Source organism: Ctenocephalides felis, unplaced genomic scaffold, assembly GCF_003426905.1.
Source record: "Ctenocephalides felis isolate EL2017-DRISC unplaced genomic scaffold, ASM342690v1 CF-g0.4_SCAFFOLD_01886, whole genome shotgun sequence".
In the NCBI taxonomy this organism is placed as follows: domain Eukaryota; kingdom Metazoa; phylum Arthropoda; class Insecta; order Siphonaptera; family Pulicidae; genus Ctenocephalides; species Ctenocephalides felis.
This window is the reverse complement of record NW_020538040.1, coordinates 133715985-133734870: the sequence shown is the minus strand read 5'-3', so window position 1 is coordinate 133734870 and position 18886 is coordinate 133715985. Positions and strand designations below refer to the sequence as shown.

Here is an 18886-nt window from a genome sequence, read left to right as displayed (position 1 = left end):
AACCACTAGACGATCACGGCTACCTGGGACACATTAGAAATACCTTTCATGCTATCGATTTTTTCGGAGGACTAGTATTTTGCATAACAAAAGGCTTAAAATGACTGCCGTAACCAGGATTCGAACCTGGGTTACCACGGCCATACGTGGGGTCCTAACCACTAGACGATCACGGCTACCTGGGACACGTTACAAACACCCTTTCATGCTATCGATGTTTTTTAGAGGACTAGTATTTTGCACCACAAAAGGCTTAAAAATGACTGCCGTGACCAGGATTCGAACCTGGGTTACCACGGCCACAACGTGGGGTCCTAACCACTAGACGATCACGGCTACCTGGGACACGTTACAAATACCCTTTCATGCTATTGATTTTTTCGGAGGACTAGTATTTTGCACCACAAAAGGCTTAAAAATGACTGCCGTGACCAGGATTCGAACCTGGGTTACCACGGCCACAACGTGGGGTCCTAACCACTAGACGATCACGGCTACCTGGGACACATTATAAAATACCTTTCATGCTATCGATTTTTTCGGAGGACTAGTATTTTGCCCACAAAAGGCTTAAAAATGACTGCCGTAACCAGGATTCGAACCTGGGTTACCACGGCACAACGTGGGGTCCTAACCACTAGACGATCACGGCTACCTGGGACACGTTAGAAACACCCTTTCATGCTATCGATTTTTTTTAGAGGACTAGTATTTTGCACCACAAAAGGCTTAAAAATGACTGCCGTGACCAGGATTCGAACCTGGGTTACCACGGCCACAACGTGGGGTCCTAACCACTAGACGATCACGGCTACCTGGGACACATTACAAATACCCTTTCATGCTATCGATTTTTTCGGAGGACTAGTATTTTGCACCACAAAAGGCTTAAAAATGACTGCCGTAACCAGGATTCGAACCTGGGTTACCACGGCCACAACGTGGGGTCCTAACCACTAGACGATCACGGCTACCTGGGACACGTTACAAACACCCTTTCTTGCTATCGATTTTTTTTTGAGGACTAGTATTTTGCACCACAAAAGGCTTAAAAATGACTGCCGTGACCAGGATTCGAACCTGGGTTACCACGGCCACAACGTGGGGTCCTAACCACTAGACGATCACGGCTACCTGGGACACGTTACAAACACCCTTTCTTGCTATCGATTTTTTTTAGAGGACTAGTATTTTGCACCACAAAAGGCTTAAAAATGACTGCCGTGACCAGGATTCGAACCTGGGTTACCACGGCCACAACGTGGGGTCCTAACCACTAGACGATCACGGCTACCTGGGACACGTTACAAACACCCTTTCCTGCTATCGATTTTTTTTAGAGGACTAGTATTTTGCACCACAAAAGGCTTAAAAATGACTGCCGTGACCAGGATTCGAACCTGGGTTACCACGGCCACAACGTGGGGTCCTAACCACTAGACGATCACGGCTACCTGGGACACATTACAAATACCCTTTCATGCTATCGATTTTTTCGGAGGACTAGTATTTTGCACCACAAAAGGCTTAAAAATGACTGCCGTAACCAGGATTCGAACCTGGGTTACCACGGCCACAACGTGGGGTCCTAACCACTAGACGATCGATCACGGCTACCTGGGACACTTTACAAATACCCTTTCATGCTATCGATTTTTTTGGAGGACTAGTATTTTGCACCACAAAAGGCTTAAAAATGACTGCCGTGACCAGGATTCGAACCTGGGTTACCACCGCATTACGACAAGTAGTTTAATTTTAAAAATTCATCGAAGTTTGAGAGAATGAGTAGTCATTTTCACATTTGTTAAAATTAAAATTAGACGATTTACTTGGTATAACGATAGAATATTTGGTTTGATGAACATTCTGAACCATTAAAGTCCTACAAAAACTGGTTCAATTATAAAAATTATTGATTCGTGATAATTTGCTTTTAGAAAATATTCCAAGTTAACGTGTTCGTTCGTTTTCAATTACGTGTAATAAATTCACTCGTAATACTCTTAATCACTCATTAATTAATTTATTTTTTATTGATTAAGTCGGGAAGTTCATGTAACTTGCCTCAAGGCAAAATACGAATACCAACTAGTTTTAATGTCACTTTGCCACGCAGATGGAACTATCTATAAAGCCGCGAAATCAGCAATGATTGAAGTCTTACAAGCAAATATAACTGATAACGAAACACTTTGGTATGAAGCTGTTGTTTTTGATGGATTTTATTTACTGCATTCAATGAAAAATATACCAAAAACATTTGGTAATATTTCGAAAAAATAATGTCTATTTTAACGGCAGCACATGCTGCACGAGTACATATAGTTTTCAAATAGTCATTTAAAAGTACCAACAATTCTTAAACCTCAAAATACTGGCTGGATATTGATTGAAGAAATATTTGATTTCAATTGGTTTGTGGGAGATACCGTTCCTTCTTCAATTTTTGAAATAATATCACAACATCCTTCTCGCATTACTGAGGAGGATGCAAACGGAGCTGATCAACACATAGGCGGTAATGTTAAAATTTTTAAATTTGTAATATTTTATATCTTATTACATTATTAATACATTTAAATTTGTTTTGGTTTATAGACGATAAGTCAGCAATGCCGAATCTTATGACGATGAAGTATTAATTAGCGATATATCTAATAATGATGATTACTTCATGCTAATATATATTTTATTGTGACTAATTAAATTTATTTTGATCATAATTTATAATTTTTCATAATATAGTTTGAATATATGCTATAAGTTTTCATGCAACGCCTATTACTCGCCCTCCCGCCATAGCATTTTTGCCCTCGTCTGGCAAGGGCTTATGCTAGCTAGAATGGTCTGGCAATTGCACAGACCTTTTTAGAATTGCTTAGATAAACACATATGTAAATTTCAGCTTTAAAGGATAAAATTTATTTTGGGGTATATTTTGCTCACTTTCCGGCTCGTCTGGCAGGTACTTGTCGAAATGGTCTGGCAGAATGATTTTCGAACTTCTCAATGAGTAAATTGCATCGTATAAAAATTTGAACCTTACAGGAACAAGTTTAATTTTCGGGTGTTTTTTACGCTTTCAAACGCCTGGACGACCATGATGTGCAGGGCTAAAACCTGCCTGTCGTTTCCGTACTTAGCACATTAAGAATCACCTGTACAAAAATTTTCAGCTTTACAGGAACACCGTTATTCAAAAGATTCACTGGCTCTTGGTCCATAACAAAGAGCCTTTCACGCTATTAGTTTGTTTGAAGGACTAAAATTTTGAATCATAGAAAACTTAAAAATGGCTTTGCCCAGACAATGTTATTACATTGCCGTAATCAGGATTCAAACGTACAAGCACGAGCAAGTACTTGAACGGCATTGAAAAATATTAAATTTTATAATTCTTATAAAAGCGTATAAAATTATAAACGTCCGCATGAGTATAGAATTGTAATACGTCCGCATGAGAAATATACGTCCTTGATATATGAAAAATCCAAGAAATGTTCAACATATAAATCCATTAATTACGAGTTCCAAATATTCATTTGATAATTCATTAATCTTTACATACATGATTTAATTCATGCAACACACCATAATACACAAAAAAAATTCTAAAAAAGCTCACCTAGCATCCGTATAATAGGTTTCCGGTGCTGTGCCTGCCTTGCCTCTCCGTGCACAGAACCTCGCACTCCCTTGCCGAGGGTGTGTTTTTTCGCTCGCCTGATACGTAGCCCCATTCGCGCGTACAGAACCATCATGACCAGCATTGGCGCCAGGAAAAACAGCAGCCCGGAGGCTTCGTACAGATGCAGACCTTCCGGTAGGTACAACAATGCGCAGAAGGCTGACTCCGTTGCTATGTCTGTTGTATCTGGGAAATATAATAGCTCACGTCAGCCTTAAGGGGGTTGTTCTTTTTTTGTTACAAAAAATGCAAGGTATTTGTTTTTGTTTTTCTCGAAATGTATTGATCATAGAGACTTGCGGTTTTTTTAAACAAAAATTACAAAATACTAGAATATTAAGAAATTTTTTATTTTTTTTGTCGCTGTCATTTGTTAACAGGTTAACCTTCATGAAAATTTGATCAGTTCTTCAACTTGTTAATACAAGTAAAATGTTTTTTGAATTATTCAAATCGGACGCTTCGTTCTCCAAAGGGGGCTCCAAAGTGGGCATTGCAAAATCGATCTCTTTTGCGGTGCCACAGATAAATCCGTTGTGCATCGCTTGAAACAAAAAAAAAACAAAACTACGTTGAAAAAGAAGTTTGAATCCAGTCCCCCTACCAAAATAAAAGAAAAAAAGCAAGAAGGAAAAAAATGGCAGCTATTTAAAAAAAAGTGTTAAAAAGGGCCTCTTTTTGGGACGAGAAGCTTCGCAATTTTTTTTTTGCGTAATGTTATCAAGTTGTTTGCGGTAGGGGGACTAGGTATTGCAATGGTGAACATATTAAAAAAAATGCAAGTCGATCCGACTTGTAGTTTTTTTTTAATTTGTGGCACCGCATTGAAAAAAGTCAATTTGATAAAAACATATTTAAAGTTTTTAATATAATGTACTAAATACACCATTTAATTTAATGTACTAATACACCATGGTGTTCAAAAGTGCTGACACATTAAAAAGGTCATGTGCATTACGTATTATAATGAAAAAGAGAGCAGCTGGCATACAATAGCTCGCGGAGCGATGAAAAAAACGGTTTCAGTAGATCATACATATAGAGATATATATATATCTATAACTTCGTCAAAAAAATAGATATTGAAATGATTTTTTTCAAAAAATCTCAAAATCGAGAAAAAATAAATAAAAAACGAACAACCCCCTTAAACTTAAGAAAGTTTTTGGGTAAACTTTTATTTATGTGTAGAGAAAATTTGGCAATACTATATTATATTTAATTGTGAACTCATTATTTAAAACTTCAAAACCAAATTTTTACACAGCAAAAGCTTAATATATGCAGATATCACCTACATATATTTCTGTTTCATAAATATGGCACGAATGCAAAAACACTAAGCACGAAATAGAAATTTAATGAGATTATAGAGAACGGACAAAATAGTATATATTGTTAGCGAAATATATTTGTATATATAATATATTAATTAAAAGTGAGCCACGAGTTTTGTATGTATCGAGATACCTTGTATTTTGTAGAAAATATAAGAGTGTATCGTATTTTGTATTTATTTACGTAGACACTTGGTAATGATTTTAAATTGTGAAAATATATAAAATTAATACAGTATGATTGAAGTTTTGAAATATTTTAATCAATTTTCTTCAAGCTTAGGCGGTTTGAAAAACATTGTATTTTCTACCGCTTAGCTGTTTTTAAAATATGTTTCTATTCAGGCTTATGCTAACAAAAAAAAAAGAAACTAGTTGTAAGTGGAATTCTGTCTTGAGGCAAATAAAGCATCGTGCCTTAAGGCAAATTGCTGGAACTTCCCGTACCGCAATTCAAAATTCGAGTAATTAAAAATAATCAATAATAATCAATAAAAGTTGATCAATGATTTGATACTTTTAATAGAATTTCGAACCATATTAAATCATTCTATCTTAAATCATTTATTTTGAAATATTTTGGAAATTCTAAACTTTTTTTCAAAGCAATCGTACTGCTTTAACTGGATAAAGACAAAATATCGAAGCGCGTAAGCGCCGCGTCGCCGTCTAAAGCGTAAACATTGGTACGGAACTCATAGGAATGTAAACAAAATTTATACTTATTGTTAAAATCTCTATAAAATATCTGATAATTTGATGTGCACATGTCTAATGATCATTTTTGACCGTCAAATGGCATTTTTTTTTACTTTTTTTTACTAGATCTCCGCAACCGCTAGATCTGCCCTCATGAAAATTTGATCAGTTCTTCAACTTGTTAATACAAGTAAAATGTTTTTTGAATTATTCAAATCGGACGCTTCGTTCTCTTAAAAACTAGGTTACCGTTTTTGGCACTTTTTACCCCGTATCTTTGGAACGGCTGGACCTGCCTTTGCCAAAAACTAATCAGCACGTCTCCTTATCAATACAAATCGAATGCTTTTTGAATTATTCAAATCGCTTCATCCGTGTTCCCGAAATCGTCGACAAAAATTTGTATCCGAACACACGCACACACACACACACACACTAACATTCAAGCTTTGCCAAAATGTTCAGAAGGTTTTGAAACGTAAAGATATATAAAAATCTTCATTTTCGATTTTTTTGCGATTACTATAACTTGCCCTACGGAAAGTTAATAAAAATACAAGATAGATAAATTAAATGAATAAATTAAATAAATAATTAAAATAATAATAATAATAATGATAAAAACAATAATGTATAATAACTGAGTAACTTGTGAAAAACATTCTTCTGTGCATGAGAGAAAAATTTATGTTGTGAGCTGATGTAGATCACTGGGCGCGTCTTTTTAACGGTCAAAATCTAAAAATCTTGATACGGAATCCATAGAAATGTATACGAAATTGGTACTTAGTATTAAGATATATCGATCAATAGCTTTTTGAATCATTCAAATCGGTTGATCCCATTGTGAACAGATAATTGATATCCAAAATGTTGGAATACAAATTCCAGAATGTCTTGAAACGTAAAGATATGCAAAACAAAAAAAATTCGATTTCTTTGCGATTACTAAAACTTAACCCACGGGTAGGTGAAAAGTGCATTCAAAGCGTGCTACTCTATCACTACCAATTACAACTTTTATAACGAATGTGAAAATCGAAACAATAAAATACGCAAAGCGGTTTTTATTATAGAATGGAATAGTCGCTTTTGAAAATATATACTATTCAGTGATTAACAATACTTGCTTTCATTCTGTTTGTTTAAAATTTCAAAGAAACTGATCGCTGCGAAGGCGGCTTATGTTCACAGCGATTTCATTTAAAACAATGTATACATTTACGGCAAAATCGTGTTTGAGTCTATTTCACGTAATACAAAAATATAAAATGAAATCTGTTTATAATTAACTTTGCGTGGGGTAAGTTATATTAATCGCAAAAAATCGAAAATATATTTTTTTATATATTTTTAGTTTTCAAAGGTTTCTGAACATTTTGGCATAGATTAGAAAAAAATGGATGTATGTGTATGTGCGGTAACAATTTTTAGTCTACGATTTCGAGAACACGGATAAACCGATTTGGATGACTCAAAAAGCATTCGAGGTCCAGCCGTGTCTAAGGGTCAAAATGTGCCCAAAATGGTATTTCAGTGTTTAAGAGGATGGAGCGTCCTGTTTGAATGATTTAAATAACATTTAACTTGTATTGATGAAATGAACAACTAGTGAAAATTTTGTGAAGGCAGATCCAGCAGTTCTGGAGATCCAATAAAAAAGTGAAAAAAAAAATAATGCCATTTGGCGGTCAAAAATGATTACGGATTACGATATTTCGGCTCTAAAACAGCTATGCAGCGCGATTGCTTTAACATATTTTTAAAAAAAATAAAATATAAAAAAACGAATACGCGCTTCGATATTTCGACTCTGAAACAGCTATGCAGCGCGATTGCTTTAACATATTTTTTAAAAAAAATAAAATATAAAAAAACGAATTTTTTAAAAAAGTCAAATTTCTTTCAAAAATTTCAAAGTTCTCAAAGTTCTAACTTTTTCAAAGTTTTTAAAAAAATTTAAAGTTTTTTTTTAAATTTTGGTTTTCGGTACGGAAAGTTCCGGGAATTTGCCTTGGTACGACGGCATGCACCATTAGTTAGATCCGCAAATCATACATTTTTTAGCTATGAATATTTAACGAATAGAGGAAGCGCGCATCAACAACAAAAAAACTTATTCTACTTGCAATTAGAACTCCTATTCTGCTATTTGTTCGTATGAAGAAATCTCTAAGTATCTACGCCGTCGACAGCTCTAATCTCTATGTGCGTTCGTACGAAGGAATCGCTAAGTATGTACACTAGCTGTAATCTCTATGTGGGTTTGTATGAAGAAAGCTCTGTGCATGCACTCGAACTTTAATCTCTACCAACGTATTCTGATTAAATCGGTATATGCCAGTTGTTTGACTATTTCATGTTTTGTACAACTATTTTTATATTTTATAATCCTTTTACTACAAGCTTCGCCCACAGGTGAATACCGGTGTCGCCTACATACGAAATATAGTGCGTCGAGAATTTATACAAAAATTACCACCCTAAGTGAAATTTATCAAAATTATAATTTTATATTGTAATTTTTAATTCTTCAATACATTTTGTATTGATAAGAATTGCAAAATCTTAAACGCGTTGTTGTGCTTGGTACGTTCAGTAGCGCTACTCATCGGCTCGCTGTTCAGCACAGCAGTGTCACACCTGCCAAAAACAATGTCGAAGCCAACGGCCTAAATATTCATAGACGTTTAAATTATGTTTTGATAATTATTTGTTCACTACTGAAATTATTAACTTCCAGTACAGTAAGTTATAAACATCGCAAAAAAACGAAAATCTTTACATTTCAAAGGTTTCTGAACATTGGAAAAAACGGTTGCATGTGTGTGTGTATGTTTGACTACAATTTTTCATGCACGATTTCGGGTGCACGGATCAACCGGTTTGAATTATTAAAATAACTTCAGATTCCTATTGATAGATAGACGTGTTGGTTAATTTTTGGTCGAAAATAGGTCCAGCCATTTCGAAAATAAAAGGCAAAAATGGTCAAAAACGGTAATTCAATTTTTAAAAAAACGTTTTTCAGATTTTTTTATTTAAAATATGAATTTTAAATTTGTAATTCATTTTAAAAATGTATATATTTCTAATCGCAAGAAATAGATGGTTTCATTCGGCATTTCTTGTTAATGTAAACATTCTTATGTATTTTATGCGTTAAAAAACGTATGTTTTTACCATTTTTGTTCGGGCGGAAGAAAAAGTAATAAAATCATGATATTGAAGATAGTTATTTGTTGTACTTAAAGTAACAAAATAAAATATAATTGTAAGAAAAAAAAGTAAAAAAGGTGGTACTAAAGCCATTTCGGCGAGCCGCGTCAAATCCGCGGCACGCAAAATAACTACAACAATTCAAATTTTTAATAGTATATTTGAAATAACATTTTAAAGTTCTTATTATAGCGGATTTAAAAAATATCGATTTTTGTTTGTTTGGCGAGCACTTTATTCAAAATAGTTGAATTTCAACAAAAGTTCCGATATGATGGGTACTAAAAAATGTAATTTTAAATTACATTTAAACAAAAATTCGAATAAAAAAAGTTTAAATTGTTGTAGTTATTTTGCGTGCCGCGTTGTAAAATCATGTTTGGAGAAAAACTCGTTTGAAGATTTGAAATTAATTATAGATAAGAAAAAATAAAAAAATGTCAGTTTAATATTTTTACTATTAATCTGATATCCCAGCAATATATAGATGCCTTTTTATTTTTATAATTTTTTTCTTATTTTCTTCCCTTGATGAATTTATATCAGAGCGTCCTACTTTTGGCGCAAAGACCGTTCGGTATGCTTAAGACGTTTATAATCGACTTCAAGACAAAAATTACATGTTTAGATGCCAATATTAATATCCAAAACTATTTTCATTTATAAAATATTGCTTAGGCCATCGTTTAAATTATTCCCAGCAACATCAGCCGCAATGTAGTCAACCTTTATATATGTGTTGACTCTGCATTGATCATCTATTGGTTAAAAATGCTTTTACAGTTTATTTATGCAATATAAATATTTAATAATAACATATTTTAGTATGTTCAAGATGATACATATGGCCATTTTGCTTTATAATGTTTTTAACTTCCCGTAGAGCAAGTTATAGTAATCGCAAAAAAATCGAAAATGAAAATTTTTATATATCTTTACGTTTCAAAACCTTCTGAACATTTTGGCATACCTTAGAAAAAATGGATGTATGTGTGTGTATGTGTGTGTGTATGTGCGTATATGTGTGTGTGTGCGGATACAAATTTTCGTCGACGATTTCGGAAAAATGAATGAAGCGATTTGAATAATTCAAAAAACATTCGATTCGTATTGATAAGGAGACGTGCTGATTAGTTTTTGGCAAAGGCAGGTCTATCCATTCCAAAGATATGGGGCAAAAAGTGCCAGAAACGGTAACTCAGTTTTTAAGAGAACGGAGCGTCTGATTTGACTAATTCAACTAGTGGAGCGCATGGCATCGTGCCTTAAGGCAAATTGCTGGAACTTCCCGTACCAAAAATTATTATTTTTTTGAAAACGATTAACATTTTTGAAAAGAATTCACTTAAAAAATGAGATTTTTGAGAAACTATCAGTTTGACAAAAATTTACTTTTTTTTGAAAATTTTTTTTTTTGTTGAAATCGTATTGCTTTAACTGCATAGAGACAAAAATGTCAAAGCGTTACGCGAAGCGGCGCCGCGTCGCCGTCTAACGGATAAACTTTGGTACGGAACCCATAAGAATGTAAACAAAATTTATATTTATTTTTAAAATCTTTTTAAAATTTGATCAGTTTTTTATCTTGTCAATACAAGTAAAATGTTTTTTGAATTATTTATATCGGACGCTCCGTTCTCTTAAACACTGAATTACCATTTTTGGCACTTTTTGCCCCGTATCTTTAGAACGGCCAGACCTGCCTTCGCAAAAAACTAATCAGCACGTCTCCTTATCAATGTTTCGAATGTTTTTTGAATTATTCAAATCGGTTCATCGGTGTTCCCGAAATCGTCGACAAAAATTTGTATCCGCACACACACACATACACGCACACACATACATCCATTTTTTCTAAAATATGCCAGAATGTTCAGAAACCTTTGAAACGTAAAGATATATAAAAATTTTCATTTTCGATTTTTTTGCGATTACTATAATTTGCCCCACGGGAAGTTAAAAAACATTTTACTTGTATTAATAAGATGAAGAACTGATCAAATTTTCACGAAGGCAGGTCTAGCGGTTTTGGAGATCTAGTAAAAAAAGTAAAAAAAAAGCCATTTGGCGGTCAAAAATAATCATTCGACATGTACACATCAAATTATCAGATATTTTATAGAGATTTTAACAATAAGTATAAATTTTGTTTACATTCCTATGAGTTCCGTACCAATGTTTATCCGTTAGGCGGCGACGCGGCGCTTACGCGCTTCGATATATCGTCTCTATGCAGCTAAAGCAGTACGATTGCTTTGAAAAAAAAGTTCAGAGTTTCCAAAATATTTCAAAATAAATTTTTCTTCAAAAAGTCTTTTTTTCAAAAAAAAGTAAATTTTTGTCAAAAATTTATAGTTTCTCAAAAATCTAATTTTTTCAAAAATGTTAATCTTTTAAAAAAAAAAAAAAATTTTGATACGAGAAGTTCCAGCAATTTGCCTTAAGGCACGATGCCATGCGCCCCACTAGTTTGTTAATATATTTGAGCGGTGTCGGTTCGGAGCAGTCCGACGCGCATTGGAAAAAGCTCATAATTACAACAAGAAAGTTTTAGGTATAAAATATTTTTCCTCATGTTCTAAAAGATTCAAAGTATATTTTAAGCCTAAAAAAAATATTTTGGTTTTTCGAAAAATCTACAGTGCGGTTGTACCTTTGAGGATCGATGGCATGCCCCACTAGTTTGATAATACATTGAACATCTATGAAATCAAAAGTTCTCGTCGCCAGCAATTTTAAATGTGATGACAAATATGTATCTGAATTTTTTGTGTGTAATTAATAGTTATTACAAATTAATTTCAGCATGATGCCATTGTAAGAAAAAACTACAAATTCTCTAACAATACATATAAATGTATGTAATGTACATAAATGTATGCCCGTTTCGAGCGCAAAAGCTCGCGAGATCAGAAGGTCGCAAATGATAAATATACTAAAAAATGTTGATAAATATTTACGGGTGTCATTTCAATATTTATGCACTATTTAACCATCATATAGAAACAAAGTTTCAACTTTTACTTACTTGGTGGATAGTAAAGGTAGTTGATAGTAGTAAATATGGCAAAAGGACTGGCGCTGATCAAAGATGTGATCCATAAAACAGCTATGATCCTGGTAGCTCTCTTCAAACCAGACATGGTATATGAGTGCAGAGGATGACATATTGCCAAATACCTCTCCATGGAAAATGCCACTATCGTCAGAACACTAACATACGAGGACCTTGAAAATAGTAATAAGTTTTATTACACAATGTTCATTAACATATTATTTTTATAAATAAAAACATAATTGAAACTGAGTAACAAGTGGTGCATGGCATTGTGCCTTAAGGCAAATTGCAAGAACTTTTCGTATCAAAAACTAAATTTAAAAAAAAAAATAGCTTTTTGAGAATTTTGAAATTTTTGAGAGAAATAGACTTTTTTGAGTAATTGGATTTTTTTTTAATTTTGATTTTTTTTGAAATTTTTTTCTAAACCCAAAATATCGAAGCGCCTAAGCGCCGCGTCGTAATCAAACGTGTAAACATTGGTACAGAACCAATATAAATGTACACAAAATTTGTACTTATTATTATAATCTCTACAAAATATCTGATAATATAATGTGCATATGTCTAATGATCATTTTTGACCCAAAAATGCATTATTCTTTACTTTTTGATTCAATCTCCGGAAACGCTGGACCTGCCTTTCCAAAAATTTCAACATTTATTCATATCAATACAAGTAAAATGTTTTTAGAATCATTGAAATCGGAAGCTCCGTTTTCCCAAAAACTGAAATACATTTTGGGCACTTTTTGCCTCGTATCTCGAAGCGGCTAGACTTGCCTTTTCCAAAAACTAATCAGCACATATAAGGACTGCTGCATAATATTGTCATAGCTATTATTCTGCCAGCCAACGCAATAAACAAAACTGTGCAGGTCCGTTATTTGCGACACGTTACAAAAAATTGTACTATCATGAACTTTTGGTTTGCGTTATTATCATATACTAATTTTAAATTTAATACGTCTTATTTTGTTTCGCAAACAAAAATGATCATTAGACATATGCACATCAAATTATCACATATTTTATAGATATTTTAATAACAAGAACAAATTTAGTTTACTTTTCTATGTTTGCCCGTTATACTGCGACGCGGCGCCCACGCGCTTCTATATTTTGTTTCCACGCAGCTAATATATCGCGATTGATTTGAAAAAAAGTTCAAAATTTCCAAAATATTTTAAATTATAAAAAAACTAATATTTTAAAAAGGTCAATATTTTTCCAAAAATTTTAAAAATCTCAAAAATCGATTCAATTCAGAGTTCTAAAAGAAATTATTATTTTTTTTTTAATTTTAATTTTTGGTACGGGAAGTTTGAGCAATTTGCCTTAAGCAAATAAGTAATAAGTAATGCAATTTGATTTATACAAATTACTTAAAATCTATGAATAAATTTGCCAGTTTTAGAAGAATAAACTGACCAATTGAAGAATTGAACAATCTCTTCTCTAGTCATTTCCCAAATAGGTAAACCCATTTATTATATATTTACTATTGACTTCATACACCATCCACAAATTTATTCAAATATTGTCTGGTTCATTTGGTATATTTTATATAAATCTGCACATACATGTTGACTGAAACAACTTCCCAAATAACAATATTTTCCGTCGATCAAATTGACCCATCGCGGTAGTTAGGCCACATAATTTTTTTTTTCGGAAAATAGAAAAAATAGCTAAAATCAAAGAGTGAAAAAATATTACGATTCTATAAATATAGTCTAAGTTTTTTTTTAATTACAATCTGTCACATTTACAATCTTGTAATTGTTTTGATTTAATTATATGGATTTTTTAAATGGATGGCAACCCAATTGTAGTAGTTGTCTAATAGTAGTAGTTGTCCAATCCAATTATGACTAATGAACTTTACTCGAAGTATTTGCTGACATTTAAAATGTCTGTATCGGTCATTTTGACCGGCGTTGGTAGGTTAAGTGTTAATATCATTATGATCCTATTGAAAATGCCTATTACTAGTTACTCATGTTACAGATAGCCCCTAGTTCCCCTATATATTAAAATATTCAAGACGTAGGAATTCTTATACTTAATTCCTTTAGTCGTATATAAATTGCTATTTTCAGAATATAAATACATTCAAGTCCTTCAAAGATTTGAATTTATCTTTATCATAACCCTATAATTATAATTTAATGGAAGATTAAAGATAAATCATCAATCTGAGCATGGTTAATTATAAATGAGTGGAGATGAGTAGCAATTAAAATATCGTTTAACATCGTTCAATTTGGTAAAAGCAAATAACTTTGAATAAATTGGATAACCTTAATGAAAAACTCAACCCTTGAAAAATTATACGCGATAAAATACAAAAACAATGCAAGTATTATTCATTCATTTCAATGCAAGTATTTAAATAAAAGTTTCTTTGCGGCTGTAAATAGTAACGAATCGCTGCATTTTATAATTTCATTAACAGTTGCTATTTGTGGCTTTTCTTGGAAACAAAAATTAAATGCCATTCGGACAATTTGACATAATCATTTAAATAGTAGTTATTAATAAAGCTAGTTAATCTATTTGTAACATTCTAAAAAAGTTTTTTTCGTTCAAAAATCTGATTAATTCATATTACGTCTCCTCCACATTTTATGTAACTCGAGTAATTAGCAATAAAAGCGAGAACTAGTGGGGCGAATCATGGCATCGTGCCTTAAGGCAAATTGCTGAAACTTACCGTACCAAAAATCATTTTTTTGAACATTTTTGAAAAAAAATTACTTCGAAAAAATTAGATTTTTGAGAAACTATAAATTTGACAAAAAATTACTTCTTTAACTTTCGGTAGGGCAAGTTATAATAATCGCAAAAAATCGAAAATGAAAATTTTTATATATCTTTACGTTTCAAAACCTTCTGAACATTTTGGCATACCTTGGAAAAAATTGATGTATGTGTGTGTGTGTGTGTGCGGATACTAATTTTCGTCGACGATTTCGGGAACACCGACCAACCGATTTAAATATTTCAAAAATCATTCGATTCGCATTGATAAGGAACGTGCTGATTAGTTTTTGGCGAAGGCAGGTCTAGCCGTTCCGAAGATATGGGGCAAAAAGTGCCAAAAACAGTAACTCAGTTTTTAAGAGAACAATTTGTCCGATTTAAACAATTCAGAAAATATTTTACTTGTATTGACGAAATGAACATCTGGTCAAATTTTCATGAAGACATATCTAGCGGTTTCGGAGATCTAGTATAAAAAGTGAAAAAAAAATACCATTTGGCGGTCAAAAATGATCATTAGACATATGCACATCAAATTATTAGATATTTTATAGAGATTTTAATAATAAGTATAAATTTTGTTTACATTTTTATGGGTTCCGTACCAATGTTTATCCGTTAGACGGCAACGCGGCGCTTACGCGCTTTGACATTTCGTCTCTATGCAACTAAAGCAGTACGATTGCTATGAAAAAAAGTTCAGAATTTCCAAAATATTTCAATTAATATTTAAATATTTAATTTTTTATGAAAATTGAAAATTATGAAAAATGAAAATTGTTCAGCAATTTTCAATTAATTGGCTAAGAACTGAGTTTGTTTTACTTCATATATTTTGGGTAAGCTGTTTTGTTTTTAATTAACAGGATATAAAATAAACATAATTTTTAACCTCATCAAAAGTTTTAAATTCATATGAAACTGATCAGAGATGGGTGCTGATTATATTAATTGCTGCAGAAACCTGCAGGGTTGTTTAAAATTTGAATGTTCATAGTTAAATGCTAAAACATTTTCTATCGATTACAAGTGTTACGAGAAAATCATCTAGTAGTCGAATTCATTAAATTTCGCGTAGAGATCATTTGCACACTTCTGTATAGTTAAATCGTGAATATCATTAACGATTCGATAAATTTAAAAATTGAAAACGTAATATATATACATAAATACATACACACACACACACACACACACACACATATATATATATATATATATATATATATATATATATATATATATATATATATATATATATATTAGGGTGGTCCTTAAAATGGTCATTTTCGAATTTCCTTGCTCCCAGGGGCTCAAATGGTTCCAAGTTGATAAAAAACAGTTTTCTGAAAGTTTTAGCTCTTAATATTAACGTTTAGATAGAGCGCAATTCAATCAAAGTTTGTATGGAAAGAGCATGAAAAATTTTTTGAAAATTAAAAAAAAATGTTTTAGGTATAACTTAGCGACAAATGAATGAGTTTTATTCATTCATTTGTTCGCTAAATTACATTTAAAAAACATTTTTAAAAATTTTGAAAATTTTTCCATGCTATTTCCATACAAAACTTTGATTGAATTGCGCTCTATCTAAACGTTAATATTAAGAACTAAAATTTTCAGAGAATTGTTTTTTATCTATTTGGAACCATTTGAGCCCCTGGGAGCAAGGAAATTCAAAATGACCATTTTAAGGACCACCCTAATATATATATATATATATATATATATATATATATATTAGGGTGGTCCTTAAAATGGTCATTTTCGAATTTCCTTGCTCCCAGGGGCTCAAATGGTTCCAAATAGATAAAAAACAATTCTCTGAAAATTTTAGCTCTTAATATTAACGTTTAGATAGAGCGCAATTCAATCAAAGTTTTGTATGGAAATAGCATAAAAAATTTTTCGAAAATTTTAAAAATGTTTTTTAAATGTAATTTAGCGAACAAATGAATAAATAAAACTCATTCATTTGTCGCTAAGTTATACTTAAAACATTTTTTTTTAATTTTCAAAAATTTTTCTATGCTCTTTCCATACAAACTTTGATTGAATTGCGCTCTATCTAAACGTTAATATTAATAGCTAAAACTTTCAGAGAATTGTTTTTTATCAATTTGGAACCATTTGAGCCCCTGGGAGCAAGGAAATTCGAAAATGACTATTTTAAGGACCACCCTAATATATATATATATATATATATATATATATATATATATATATATATGAAAGCATACCCCTCCTTAACTGATTATTTGGATTTTGATAAATCTTTTTCAGGTTTGTTAGGAAATTTTTTAGGATTGAAATGATTATAAAAATATGGTAACATTGTAAAAATAAATGAAAAAAATTGCAAAAAACGATATGTCATTGTTTGACATTGAAATTGGTTAGACAAATAACTGTCATATTCCAGAAATTTTCAACGTTATTTTGAAAAAATAAAATTAGTTTATTTCCAAAATATCATACAAATTAGAGGACAGTAAAAAAATTCGCACGTGACACCCCTTTTCCTCTACATTTACTGCACTCATTTCGGTGATCGTAGATTGAATAGTGCACATATGAACAGGATATGAAAAATTAATTCACTTATAATTTGAACTTGAGTAATTTATTAGAGAGAAAAATGAAATTTAGATATTATAATTACTAAAAAAACTAGTTAAAATATGGTACAAGATTATAAAAATTATAGGCAACATTGTTGAAGCAATTATTTTTGGTGGAAAAATCCAAAGTGATCTTTTACCGCGGATACTATATATTATTTCTTTCTGAATTTATTATACTGTTTAATAGACTGCAATTTCCAATACGTATATTCTATGCTATGACCACAAATAAATTACAGAGGAAGACGATTTTTGTAGGATAAATTTAAAAAATCAATGTTTTAGTCATGGATAAACAAAAAAGAGTTATTTATGCATCTACAGGTATGACTAAAAATGTTATATAACCATTGGCATTAAAATAAATTGAGATATTGGAAACAAATTCGTTCTAAAAATTGTAGTGTATAATTTTAAATATAAAATTACATAGAACATACTTTGGTATTTGTTAAGGGATAATTAAAGATGTAACTGTGGTAATTGAGAATCATCATTTTATTTGAAGCAGTTTTACATCTAACATCACTCATATTTTGGTGTTAATAATAATAAAAAAAACAATGATTTATTACTCTTAACTAAACAATAAATACTAGTATAGAATATTTAAAAAAAATCGAACTTTTGAATTGTAGACGTGGATACAGAACAACGTCTGGCGGGTCATCTAGTATACAGTGAGGATTAAGCTCTCTGCCGCCCTAGGCCCTATCCGTTCAGGCGGCCTTTAATAGACAATATTTTATTTTTTTAATTAAACTTTCTTTTTATAATTATTTAGATATAATTTTTAACTTTGCTTAGAGTAAGTTATATTAATTGCAAATGAATCGAAAATGATATTTTTTTCTTATCTTCACGTTCTAAGGCCTTCTGAACATTTTGGTATACCTCAAAATGTGTATGTGTGAATGTATGTTCGACTCCCATTGATTCTGATTGGTTTTTCGCTAAGGTTGGTCCAGCCGTTTTGAAGATACGAAGCAAGAAGTGCAAATAGAAATCAGAACCTTACGCCCTGAATCTTTTTCTTTTATGTCGTATTTTTGTAGATGTCAACCCAACTGTTGATCCTTTCATATTTTATTACCTCATTATTAGAAATTATCTACTAGGACGTAGTTATTAACTTCCCGAAGGAGCACTTTGTTTGAAAATTCAGATTTTTTTTTGCAAAGCAATGTTAACATTTGTACTTATTATTAGTATTTTTATAAATTATCTGATAATTTGATGTGCGTATGTCTAATGATCATTTTTTACCACCAAGTGTTATTTTTATAACTTTTGGATCTTCATAACCGCTGAACATGCCTTCTCAAAAATTGGTTAATTCTTCATTTCGTCAATATGATTAAAATGTTTTTTAAATCATTCAAATCGGACGCTCCGTTCTCTCAAAAACCGAATTTCCATTTTTTGGCACTTTTTGTCCTGTATCTTCGAAATGACTAAACCTGCCTTTGCCAAAAAGTAATCAGCAAATCTT

General features: G+C 31.7%; 1 protein-coding gene and 7 non-coding genes across 8 annotated transcripts in view; all 8 read right to left on the bottom strand.

The window, feature by feature from the left end:
• LOC113375928 (neuropeptides capa receptor-like) overlaps positions 1-13470 on the bottom strand; it is an 80199-nt gene extending 66729 nt beyond the window's left edge. Inside the window, exons 1-3 of the mRNA XM_026615866.1 lie at positions 13436-13470; positions 11975-12174; positions 3629-3877 (exon numbers count right to left, since the gene is read on the bottom strand). Of these exons, the coding sequence (XP_026471651.1) occupies positions 3629-3877; positions 11975-12174; positions 13436-13470 (484 nt within the window). The remainder of the gene's footprint in view (positions 1-3628; positions 3878-11974; positions 12175-13435) is intronic.
• Positions 265-336, bottom strand: Trnah-gug. Its single transcript has one exon. It is a non-coding gene; the product is annotated as a tRNA-His (tRNA).
• Positions 424-495, bottom strand: Trnah-gug. Its single transcript has one exon. It is a non-coding gene; the product is annotated as a tRNA-His (tRNA).
• On the bottom strand, positions 741-812 carry Trnah-gug. The gene has a single exon. It is a non-coding gene; the product is annotated as a tRNA-His (tRNA).
• On the bottom strand, positions 900-971 carry Trnah-gug. Its single transcript has one exon. It is a non-coding gene; the product is annotated as a tRNA-His (tRNA).
• Trnah-gug lies at positions 1060-1131 on the bottom strand. The gene has a single exon. It is a non-coding gene; the product is annotated as a tRNA-His (tRNA).
• Trnah-gug lies at positions 1220-1291 on the bottom strand. The gene has a single exon. It is a non-coding gene; the product is annotated as a tRNA-His (tRNA).
• Positions 1380-1451, bottom strand: Trnah-gug. Its single transcript has one exon. It is a non-coding gene; the product is annotated as a tRNA-His (tRNA).
• Positions 13471-18886: the final 5416 nt, after the last annotated feature.